Genomic DNA, 12,025 nt, shown 5'->3' with positions numbered 1-12,025 from the left:
CAGATGTAATGTTTTCCCCGTGCAAGTTCATGAACCCCTGAAAAAGAAGTACTGACTCTGAGAGGAGAGAGGCTTGCTACCTTCCTAACCAGCCCATGTCCTCAGAACCTGATTAAAATGTAAATATCCATCATAGCGTGTTAACAGAGTCACAGGATCACAGGCTTCCAGAACTGGAAGGAAGGGCCAGAACCCCTTTTGCAGTTGCTCCAATTGGGTGACCTGGCTCTTGGCCTCTGCTTGCACACCTCTAGGGATGGAGAGCTCACTCTCATTCTGAGCTGGATAGCTCCGACTTCTCTGAGCAACGTGACACAGGGATCAATCAGACCCAGGCTCTGCCCTCACAGCTAGAAGGTAGAGAAAGACAAGGACCCGTTAATAATAAAGAAGCTAAAATGCCTCTTTATTCAATGATCATTCCCTGAGCTCCAGCTTTTGCCGGGCCAGAGGTAGGCACTGGATCTACTGAGACTTACTCTCATAAAGTATTTGTTGGGTGTGTGCTAGGTACGGAGCTCAGTACTAGTGTACTGGGGGTGACATGGACATGATGTCTTCTCTCTGGGGACACAGACATTAAACGAGTAAGTACACAAGTCAATACGTTATTGCACTTGTAATCATGACTGTGAAGAAACGAGCAGGGGGACTCAGAAGAGCGACTTTGGATGTGGGAGAAGGGAGGTCAAGGAAAGCCCCTTGGAGAAAAGTGACATTTAGGGTAAGACTTGGAGGATGGGTTGGAGTCTGCCAGGCAAATAGGAAGGGAAGAGTAGTGGCCCTGATGTAGGAAAGAGCTTGGCTACTCTTAGGAAGAGAGAGGGGGCACTGGGGCCAGATGAGGCTGGAGAGGGGCATAAGGGCAGCTTGTGGGATCTTCAAGCCCACGCTAAGAAGTTTGCATATTATCTTAAGAGCTGTTGGAAGCCCTTAATGGATTTAAGCAGGATCTGCTTGAATGAAAAACGAGGTATCCCGGAGCTCTCAGGCTTGCCGCAAAGACATTAATGAGATTGAAATACTATGAGAATGAGTGAAAAAAAGCTTTTGTTTCTGTGCTCTAAACACCCTTCTCCAATGTGTCTCCCTGCTTGTTGTCTTTCTGCCTGGATGTCTTTCTGGAGCTGTCTTTCTGCTAACTGCTGAAGTCCAGCAATTCAGCTTTTTTCCTCACATCTCCTCCTCCAGGACGCCTTCCTTAACAATGTAGTCGTCTGTGCTTCTCCCCAGCACAGCCCTGAGCATGCCGTGGGCACCGTTCCCAGCATGGCTGACTGTTTACATGTCAGTGTCCACCCTCTCTTCCTCCAAACCACCCGTGGAAGGGGGCGGAAGTGGGGGGCTGGAGGGAGGGGAAGTTGCAGAACCGGTGCCCTCCCTTCCCTCCCCGGCCTGGCTGGGGTGGGAGCCCCGACTCTGCCACCTGCTGGCAGCAACTGCGATGGCAGGCAGGCTGGGCTTGGGAGAAGGCCCCTGCTGGGAAGTCTAGGCCCACTTTGGCTCTTCTGAAGGGTAATCAATCACACAAGGTCTGGCTGGATGGAGGACCTGTCCAAGGCGGGTGGGCTGATGCTTCGGGGTGGCAGAGCTGGGCTGGGACCAGGAGGGAGGAACTGAGTGTTGATGGAGTGGCAGCTCAGAGATGAGGACACAGAGTCCTGCCCTGCGGAGCTCCTGAGGCCTGAGTCTAGATCTTGGGCCCACACCAGAGCAGCAGGGGGCCTAATTTGTTACCATGGCGACCCAGGGCCATGTCCATACAGCTGGGGAGGTGACCCCCCCTCAGCTGGATGAGTTCGTCCAGAGAGCAGAGACCAGCCTCAAAGCCAAGTGTCCACCCACACCCCCCTTTTCCGGAACAACTTGTTTTGCTCTAAAGCTTGGGACTTTGACCTGGGAGGTGTGTTTTCCTCCTGTCGGTCACCTGATGTCCTTCCTGCTCATCCCCCTCCCCCGCTACCCCAAAACATGGCCCCGGGAGTCCTTCCCCGGATTCTTTAGAGAAGGGGGAGATGCTTGGGTGAGGGAGGCAGCACCTGATACCTGGGGACTGGTGGGAGAGGCTGGGCTACTTTTGGGGGGCACTCCTTGGGGGGTCATAACAGTGACCCCCCCAGCTCTCATTGGATCTCCCCTTCCTGGGTTTCTGGGACATCTCACTCTTCCGAGGTTTCTTCCTTCTGCTCTAACTTGCTCCTTTTCCTTTTTAAAGACCTTTATCATTGGGGCTGAGTCCTAGTCCCTTCTCTCCTTTCTCCTGCACTCCTCCTGCCACACACACACACACACACACACACACCCCACGTCACCACACACACCACACATCACCACACATACACACACATGTACCACACACCATACACACATATACATACACCACACACACACACACGCACACATGCACACACACACACACACACACACACCCTGGGAAGACCATACATTCCTGTGCCTCAGTTACCAGTGCTGGGCCATGCATGTCACCCAAGATCCTGCTGCCTTCCTAGTGTTTCCGTCTGGAGGGCCCACAGGTACCACAAGCATCATACGCCTGGACCTGCAGCTCATCACCCCCCCACCTCGTCTGAAACTTGCTCCGGTGCCTCTGAGGCACTGGGCATCACCCCCAGTGACTCCCTGTCCCACCAGCCGCTTCCTGCCCATCACTGCGTCCCGAAGCCGCAGCCGTCGCCTCCATCCCCTAATGAGGGCAGCCCTGTGGCGCCAAGGTGCTGGGTGTGAGGCTGCTGCGCCCCCCCCCCCATGGTCTCCCTTTCTCCAGCCCTTGCCCTCCCCTCTCACTGTCTACCCTGGGGCCAGAGGTGTTTAAATGCGGATCTGCCCACGTGGCTGCCCTGCTTAAAACTCTCCAAGAAGGCATCCTGATGTTTATTAAATTCAGCCCCATTCCTTGCATTCCGATCAGTGATTCCCTGGCTGTTCATTAACACGACTTTGTGCCAGAAAATTCTGAGGACACCAAGTTGGTGGTTAGGGAGGGCGAACAGGACATACATATATATGTGTCATTCAAGTCCAAGCCACGTTCCCCTAGATCACCCGAGGCACCCCATCTTTGGATGATAGGAGATGCACTGCACTCAAATGTGCATACACCGGAAGCAGGGATGAGGTGTGACCCCTGACTGCTGCCCCTTGTGGACCCATCCTGCAATAGAAAGGGTGGCCCATAAAGTCCTGTGACAGCCGTTTGGTGGCTTCTGGGCAGTGGAGGGGCTTCCAGCGTATGCCCTGTCCTCTGCGGAACCTTCATCTCCGAGACTTTGCCCTGGATGCTGGGTCCTTCTTTCTTGGTGTCTGCAGAGTCAGACTCTCAGCATCTCTGGCTTCCTGTACTCCTGGGAAGGGGTGAGGCAAGGAGCCCCAGCATGACCCTTGGCCCCAGCCTCAACAGGTACTTGGGCCATTCTTTGCTCCTGAGCTGGAGGACCAGATGGACTCCATGTGATCCTGGAGTTTGAGGGCCCAGGGGTTCAGGGCCCCAGATTGGAATCTTCCACTTGGGGATGTCTTTCCTTTGCCTCCACAGCAGGGCTGTGTTCACCCACTTGTCTCCCTGTGATGGTGGACGCGCACCAGGAGGTATGTATAATGGCCTCTGACCAAGGCTGGATCTTGTCCTGGGGAGCTGCCACCCAGCTTCCAGGAACCACGTCTGGGGCCAAGAGGAAAGCGGAACCCGACCTGGGCAGCTGGGTGGGGTGGGGAAGGCTGGGGACGGGGCCCCTCAGGCCCTCTGTCATGATCCCCACGGGAGAGGGTAGATTATAGAGCTTCTGAGCTAGGCCAGGGATGGAGGGACAGAGGCCTGGGGTCTGGCCTGGCCGAGGAGGGACAGGTGAGGGGAGGGACAGGAAATAGGCCGGGCCGTGGGGGAGGGGCAGCTTTGCCCTTTCCCTAGCCTCTGGGGTTTTCCCCACGCTCTGCATCCAGACAGCAGATTTCTTAACCCCACTCTCAGCCTTCCAAGTCACTCCGCCCACAGGAGCAATAATGTGTCACTCCTCTCCCCAGAGCCCAGCCCCGCTGCCAGGAACAGGGAGCTGACACAAAAACTGGGGAGGCCTGGGGCTTGGAGGTGAGGCACCAACTCTCCTCACATCTCCCGGCTCCTCAGACCTGCTTTCTTATCCAGCCTTTGAAAGAGGACCTCGAATGCCAGCCTGAGTGGGCAGGGCAGCGACCTGGGAGGCCAGGCCTGGAAGCTCATTACCATGGGAGGGAGGGCAGTTTCTCTCCACCTCCCTTCCTTCCTCCCTCGCCTTTTTCCTTACTAGCTCCTCTCCTCCGGGGCCAGACTGAGCCCAAGCGGATCTCAGGCAGACACAGACAGAACCCACAGCAGTTCCAGGAGCCCAGATACCAGGAGCCTGAGAGAAGGCCCAGAAGCTTCTTGCAGCCATGTCAGCCCTCACCCTGCTCCTTGCGGTCCTGTTCAGCGCAATGCCGCCCGCCAGCTGTCAACAAGGTAGTGGCACAGGACTCGAGGCTGCGGTGAGGAGGGCTGGGCTGCGTGCTGGTAACCCAGGGTGGATCCCGGGGTCGTCTGGCCTCCCTCACCACCCTGGACACCTACAGTTGGGAAGGGGAAGCAGGGACTGGGCTTGCTGGAGGAAACTCCAAGGGCAGAGACCTCTGAACAAGACTTCTGTCTGGGACTTGTTTGCCAAGAGTGAGGAATGTGGGCAGCAGGGAAAATGTGGGGGCTCGGACTAGAGGCCTGGAGGAGTTGAGCCCCAGCTCTAGGAGCAGGAATTGCCCGAGGGATGGTGGGGTCCCGAGGACAGGGGGTCAGGGGCTACAAGGAAGGAGGGAGCCGGCCCAGGCTGCCCCTCCTACGGCAGGCTCGTCCCAGGGGAGGGGCCGCGCTGTCAGGGCTGTGCCCCTCTCTCTGGCCTAAGTCATTGTTTCAGCTTCCTGGGCTCCATCAGGGGATAGTGCCCCAGGGTGGCCCCCTCCACAAATCTGAGCTCTTGTCCCGCTCTGCTTCTGTCTTGCTGTGCCACCAGGAGAAAATCACTGCCCCTTTGTGAGACTCAGTTTTCTCATCCATACAATGAGGACAATAAAGCTGCCCTGCCGGCCTCCCAGGGCTGCTGCCAGGTCAGGGTGTGGGAAAGCTGCATACCATGAGGCACCACGCCCCGAGATCCGCCTGAGCTGTGGGGCCGCATTGGCAGCCCAGGTCTGGGGGCTCTGCAGGTGGGATTTGGGTCTGCAGGGGACTGGCAAAGATGCTCCCAGAGTACCCCTCCTTTGCAGGGGCCCCGAGCTGGCATGCAGGCCTACTTCACCTCTGCTTCCCAGTCTCGGGAGCCCTCTTGGAAACCCAAGATCAGAGGGGTTGAGTGACTTGGGTGGATCACACAGCAGAGCAAGGAGGGATGTAGCTGGGTGCACGAGCCCCCGGCTCCGGAGGCCCCACACAGACCATGTTTGGCCACTTGCCCCTGACAAAACCCAAAGGCAGAGAAACAGTGGTGGTGAAACAAGAAAGGGTTTATTTCAGTGAGGCCAACACCAGGAAGACAGCAGACTAGGGTCTCCAGGGCTGTTTCAAAAGTGCCGAAAATACTTCCAGGTTCATATAAGAAAACTGTGGGGCAAAAGTAGGCGGGTCCGTGCAGGTGGGCAGTGAGGGTCAGGTCGATCTCTGTCTTGGGGTCTTGCCGGCTCAGGGCAATCTTTATTGCTTGAAGGGGTAGTCTGGGTTCCCAGCAGCAGGGGCTTTGCCCTCTGGGTCTTTTGTCAGAATGATAAGCAGGAAAGAACTTCATCAAGGTGGAAGTTTGAGGTCACCACGAGGGATTTGCAGTCTTCTGGGTCGGGGCTCAGGTCACCTCTCTCCTGCCCCAGGCTCTGACCCTTGTGCTCTGCGCTCACTTCAGAGCCACATGCACGCAGGAGCAGGGACCAGGGTTCCCTGCGTGTCTGGAGGGAGTTGGCTGCAGGGTCTGGAGGGGGCAGGGAGGGGCCTCCCAGGGCTTGAGCCCTAACTCCCCATCCTTGAGTAACCACAGACCTGAGGAAACAATGGGTCTGATCCATTTTTTCTTGGGGAACCAGTGAGTCCAAAGCAGTGCTTTTTGGCAAGTATGGAAGTCAGGATAACCACACTGACCTGGCCCCAGGCCAGAGAGTTCCCAGATCCCTCCCCTCTTCCCTGTACCTGCCAGGCTCAGAGAGAGCTCAGAGGCAGGGCAGGGCCTTCGCTGCAGCAGGAGAGCTTTAGGGTAGACTCAGGGAAGGACTTTGAGTGAGAGTGAGGCAGAATGAGGTTTTTGATGCCCAGCCTGCCCCTCAAAATACAGGATGGCACTAGGGATGCATGTGTTTTGGCCTGGAGACAAGACCCTTTGGGAGCTTCCTGTTGGCCTCTGTCCCCTCCTGAGACCCACCTGGTACTGCGTGTCTATTCTCTGCAGGGTTAAGCTTTCTCAGGCTCATGGAGTACGGTGAACCCTGGGGGAGGGGAGAGCCCTTTGGGGCTGCTGGTGGCCGGTGGCCGAGGGCAGAGATTTTGGGAAACCTTGAGGGTTGAAGGTGGTGTCAAAGGTCAAGGCTCAAAAGCTAAAGAAGGTGATGAATGGGAGGCCTCAACCTGGTCCCTGGCCCAGTCCTCTAGGCATCCAGCTGGAGGATACAAAAGGGGCTCAGGTTTTGAAGATTTCTTCCTGGCCCCACGACCTGGAGGAGAACTTGCCCTTCTGCCTCGCTTTTCCAAAGGCGTTCTGTCCCACCCCTCTCTCCAGGCACCCCTCTCTCCGGGCACCCCTCTCTCCGGGCACCCGTCTCTCCGGGCACCCGTCTCTCCGGGCACCCCTCTCTCCGGGCACCCCTCTCTCCGGGCACCCCTCTCTCCGGGCACCCCTCTCTCCGGGCACCCCTCTCTCTGGGCACCCCTCTCTCCGGGCACCCCTAGCTAAGCAGCCTTGCTTGTGCCACACTCCCACGCCCTACCCAGAACCGGAGAAACCTCATTACAGAACAGGATCTTCCAGATGCCAGCCCAGTCCTATCAGCTCTGAGATCCAGGGAGAAAGGGAGACACCCTCAGCGGGCAGGGCCTAGGCCAGCTGTCCAGAAGGCTGCCCTTTGGTCCCTGGGACCCAGACACTCCCTAGGGGGCCCTGCATGTGACCCACGTGAAGGGGCGGGCGGGGGCTCTGGGCTGTCTCTCCTTGGCACCTCATTCCTTTTTTGAATTCCTGTTTTCCAATTGTCATCCCCCTCTAAGCTCAGTGGGGGAGTCAGGTGGGTCCTCCCTGCCACTCCTCCTACCCCAGAATGTCTCCTCTGGTCCTGGCAGCTGGCTGATGGCCTCTGCCACAGGCTCTAGCCCCTGGGGCGTGAGGCCCCTCCCTGCCCCGTTCCGCACCTGCAGCCCCCACTGCGGCTGAGCCTGCCACAGCATCCTGCTCTGCTCTCTCCAGGCCTGGGGAACCTGCAGCCCTGGATGCAGGGCCTCATCGCCGTGGCTGTGTTCCTGGTGCTCGTGGCGATCGCCTTTGCCGTCAACCGTTTCTGGTGCCAGGAAGAGCCGTGAGTGCCGCACGGGGGCCCGGGGTCTGGGCTGGTGCAGGCAGGGCAGGCCCGGGACCATGCTACTGCTCTGGTCGTGGTGAGAAGGGCCTCAGAAGCCCGGAGTGCAGTCCTGTCACTGTGTGGAAGTGACACCGAGGCCAAAGGTCTCCGGGACTGGAGCTCAGACCGGGCTCTGTTGGCCCCCACAGCTCTGGTGCTCATTCACCGTGAGCCGCCCTTCCTGAGGTCTCCGTGTCTCTCTCTGTAGAGTAAGGACCCTGGCCCCGCCTGTGATGGGGGCTGCCCAAACCTCTGGGAAGGAATGTGCCATCTTTCTTCAGGGTCGGGTGCTGTGCCACATGCTGGGGTCCAGGGGGTCCACGGGACAGACCCAAGCCTGGCGCCCCCAGGCTCCCAGACCAGAAGGCAAGGAGCAATCACTGTGCCAAGTACCGACTGGATGGTACAGGTTGCGCCGAGGGCAGTGCTGGGCCTGGCCTGTCTGGGGGCCAGGGCCGGGAGTCCGAGAAGGCTTCCGATCGCACCTTTAATTTAAGGCTGGAGAGTGCAGGGGAGCCAGTCTCAGGATAGAGCAGTGGGAAAAGTATTGCAGTTGATAGAAGAGGGCAGCGAGGGCACTGGAGCTCCTAGGTGGAGAGCAGGCGCTGAGGTAGAGGGGGCTGGGCTGAAATGCAGTCCACTCTGTGCTCCCCAACCCTGGGGCCAGGCCACACTCACTGCTAGCTCTCGTGAGGGGGGCCTGGTGCCTGGGTGCCAGCTGAGGCCACGTGCGGCCCAGTGAGGGAGCACAAGCCGTCACAGGTAGAGAGAGGCCTAGAGAGGACCCAGAGAGCCTGGCGAGGTAGGCAGGACCTAGGCCTAGCAGACCCTCATACACCTATGCCCTGAACTTTGGGCTTCATCCCTCGTGCACTAGGAATCCAGTGAAAGCTTGTAGTCTGGTCTTGGGCTGAGAGGCGGCCTGAGCAGAACCACTCTGGGGGCCCTGGGGTGTGTGCATGGGGCAGGGGCAGGCGAGAAGGGCAAGGTGGGGGCTAAGCAGGAGGTCAGGAGAGAGTCCGGACTCTGGAGGCAGCAGATGGATAGAGAGGGGCCACGTCTGAGAGCTGTCTAGGGCGCGGATCCCCAGCAGCTGGTGGAGGGGGACAGCAGCGGGCAGGAGGAAGGAAGGACAGGGAAGGGGCCAGGCTTCTGGTGGTCTCGCTCACGGAGACGTGGAGCCCCCAAGGCAGGTCTGGAGGCGGCTGCTGAGTTCACTTGGGACATACTAAGTCTGAAAGGCCTGTGGGGCGTCCAAGGAAGGGCAAGCAGCGGCGAGAGTCCCTAGGACCTTTGTGAGAACAGCTTCCAGGTTGGCGGGGGCAGAGGCCCCATTCGCTGGGTTTAAACTTGAATAAGAGGCCAGGAGCTTTTTGTCAGAAATGCTTCCTTTTTCATCTGGCCCAGGCTCTGCCTTGAGTGGATGTGGGCCCGTCCGCACCTGGTGCCGAGGAAAGCCCTGTGGGCGTCTGGGGCAGACGCCAAATCCCGTTGCGTCTTGAGCTGCGGCCAGAAGGAGAACCGCAGAGGGAGGCTGGGCGGTGGGCGGTGAGAGGTCTTAGGTCAATCTGCGGCCAATCTCAGGCTGGGACCTGCGGCCCCCACCTCGGAGCAGGAGGGGTGTGAAGGCCCGTGGAGCAGGGCCAGAATCGGGCCACTGACAGGGGCCCAGCTGGAGAGAGGGACTTCTGCCAAGGGCCAGCCTCTGCCCTTGGGCTCGTGAGAACCAGCGCCTAGAACAGGGCCGGACTGGACGAGGCAGAGGAGGGAGACCAAAGAAGGTAGGGACCTAGGGAGCCCTGCTGATGAGCCTCGTCCACAGGGAGCCCGTGAACATGGTCATGACCGTTGGAAACAAGGCAGACGGAATCTCGGTAGGAACAGACGGAAGGTACTCCTCAATGGTGGCCGGCGTCAGGTGAGGGGCCGGTACAGGGCTAACCCCCCTGCTCTCCCGAAGGTCCAGGTGCTTCTGAGGGGTGGGGATGGAAGGCGGAGAGGTCAGGGAAGGAGAAGGACTCATGTGGGGAAGGGCTCAGTGAAGAGAGGATCTCAGGGAGGGTGCGATGGGGGCTTTGTGAGGATGCAGGGCTCCTGGGGGACCGCCAGCTCAGCTGGGGAGAGGGCCCAGTAGGGGGATGGAATTGGTGGGGGGAGGGGCTCAGCCTGCCGACTGGGACTCATAGGGAGGAGTGGAGGGGTGCAGTGGGGCAAAGGAACTCAAGGAGGGAAGGGGACTCTGAAGGGATGAATTGGGGGACTCAATGTGCAGAGAGGAGTAAGTGGGGGAGGGGCTCAGCATAGGAGAGAGATGGGGCTCAGGGAGGGGTGCTGAGAGGCCTCCAGTCACAGGTGCACCTGGGACCAGATGTGGGCAGGGGAACTCCCTTCTGGCACTCACGTATATTTATTCTGGAAGATACTGCCGTCACAGGTACAGGATAGAGCAGGGAGAAGGGGATGGCATGGAGGAGTTGATGACCCCTGTCATCCTTTTTCAGATCCAGGGAGCACGAGAATGCCTATGAGAATGTCCCCGAGGAGGAGGGCAAGGTCCGGAGCACCCCCATGTGACCCCCGCCTACCTGTGGCCCCCAGCCCTGACGCCAGGTGCTTGCGATGGCTGCTCAGCTCCCCACCCAAGCTGCTCCTTCTCTGTGCGGGAACGTACAGTAAGGGGCCGACTCCTCCAACCCCACACTGCCCACCTTCTCTTGAACTGTCACCAGCCAAAGTCAGAGCCGTGTCCAGGTTGGGGCTTAGCTGTGGCCCTAGGGTTTTGTGGCAAGTTTCCCACCCAATCCAATTCAGCAGACCCTTCCAAAGAGGACAGTCAGCTCATCACCTCCCACCCTGCTTCACATCCTCTCCCTCTAACCGTGGAAATGGTTCTCATTTCTGTGAAATAAAGATGTTTTGTATTTCCAGGCCTGATGTTCCCAGGGCTCAGAAACAGCCCCTCAGGCTTACAGCCAGGCCCAGTCTTGCTTTCTCAATCATGACAGTCACCTTGCAAAGCCGCTGGCATGGTGGCTTTGGAGGATTACCCAGGAAACTCTCTTTGGGAGGCCCCATGGGGCCAGGGAACTCACCCACTCCACCCCTTGTTCCAGGCAGAGACCCTCCTGCCAGCGTCCCTCCCTCGACCTACTCTTAACAACTGTGATTCACTCATCCCTCATCCAGGCAGCTCTAGCCTGCCTGGCCTGGCCTGTGAGCATAAGAAGTTCTGAGACAGAGCCTGGGCTAGGACTCAGGAAGCCCAGTTTTGAGTCCCTGTCCCCTGCAGACTTCTTATGCGACTTTGGGAGAGTCACAGTCCTCTCTGAACCCAGCTTCCCCTCTGGGAAGGTTTGGCCAGTTTCATCACAGAGCTGGAGTAGAATCATTCTCACCAGTGCCCCTGTCTCCCCATCCTGGGTTGGGGTGGAGGCAGGGAACTGGGTCCCAGGGGGAATGAAGCAGGGGGGAGGGAGGAGGGAGGAGGCACACTCAGCGGGCTGACTGACCCTGGGGGCCCCTCATCCCTGTGACTGTCATTCTTCTGGGAACAGAATCTGGGGTGACAACCTGAGACAGACCCAGCCAGGAGCACTCCCAGATCCAGAGGAGTGGGGCTAGAGGGTAGGAGGCAGTCCACCTTGTCCCAAAGAGCTCCCTCTTTCAGCTGTCCCAACCAGTCACAGCCCCCTCACTTCCCCACTGGAGCCATTGCTCTGCTTTTCGGGGGTTTCAGCCAAATGCTCCAGGGAAGACCCATCTGAGATCTGATTTATCCTTTCTTACCACGCCAGGTCTAGTTTGTAGCCTGCGGCAGAGGGAAGAGCCCAGTGCAGAGGGAAGGCAGGGTCTTTGCCCCAGGCCTACCCTGCCTGCTGTGTGACTCAGCACAAGTCGCCTGCCCTCTCTGAGCTTCAGCTTAGTGAATTGTGGCTGTGCTCATGTGGGCAGATGCCTTCTCAACCACCACTACCAGTTCCAACTCTGCATATTACTTTTTCTTGGCTCTGCCAAGGTTCCTCTTGCTCCAGGAAGTCCTCCTTGACTAGACCAGAGGGCAGAGCCAGGGGGCCAGCCAGCCTGCCCCTAACTTACTAGAAGAGGGATGGAGGTTATTAGAGGGCCTCTGCTAAGGCACAAACACCCTCTTCTTCCTTTTCTAGCCTCCTGGTCTGAACCTTTTGGCTGCCTGGATCTGATTCTCCTTGCACGAACCTCCATTCCCTCTCACTGCTGCCCTGAGTTGTCCTTGAGCAGCGGGGGTGGGGGGGGGGTAGGGGGGTGGGGGTGGGTTCAGGTCTGCCCCACACGCCCTCCAGGGTAGAAGGCAGAGCCACCACCGTTTGGCCTCCCGGCAGCAGGTGAACCCTGGCCTCTCTCACCGGTGAGGCTGCCCAGCAGGGGCCGCTGGCAGTTG

General features: G+C 58.7%; 1 protein-coding gene across 1 annotated transcript; it reads left to right on the top strand.

Moving 5' to 3' along the window:
• The first annotated feature begins 4,059 nt into the window (after window positions 1–4,059).
• On the top strand, window positions 4,060–10,535 carry PDZK1IP1 (PDZK1 interacting protein 1). The gene is made up of 4 exons (XM_045799620.2): window positions 4,060–4,492; window positions 7,458–7,566; window positions 9,431–9,526; window positions 10,110–10,535. Exons 1-4 carry the CDS (start codon window positions 4,426–4,428, stop codon window positions 10,180–10,182), a joined length of 345 nt encoding a protein of 114 aa, XP_045655576.1. The 5' UTR covers window positions 4,060–4,425; the 3' UTR covers window positions 10,183–10,535.
• Window positions 10,536–12,025: the final 1,490 nt, after the last annotated feature.

Source organism: Ursus americanus, chromosome 12 (genome assembly GCF_024610735.1).
Source record: "Ursus americanus isolate L20-20 chromosome 12, mUrsAme1.1.p, whole genome shotgun sequence".
Lineage (NCBI taxonomy): Eukaryota > Metazoa > Chordata > Mammalia > Carnivora > Ursidae > Ursus > Ursus americanus.
Note: the sequence above shows the minus strand (reverse complement) of the source record. Positions and strands in the feature narration are given on the sequence as shown.

Coding starts and splice junctions, on each gene's coding strand:
- PDZK1IP1 (XM_045799620.2), top strand. CDS start 4,426: ATGTCAGCCCTCACCCTGCTCCTTGCGGTCCTGTTCAGCGCAATGCCG. Junction 4,493..7,457: donor GCCCGCCAGCTGTCAACAAG/GTAGTGGCACAG, acceptor TGCTCTCTCCAG/GCCTGGGGAACCTGCAGCCC. Junction 9,527..10,109: donor TCAATGGTGGCCGGCGTCAG/GTGAGGGGCCGG, acceptor ATCCTTTTTCAG/ATCCAGGGAGCACGAGAATG.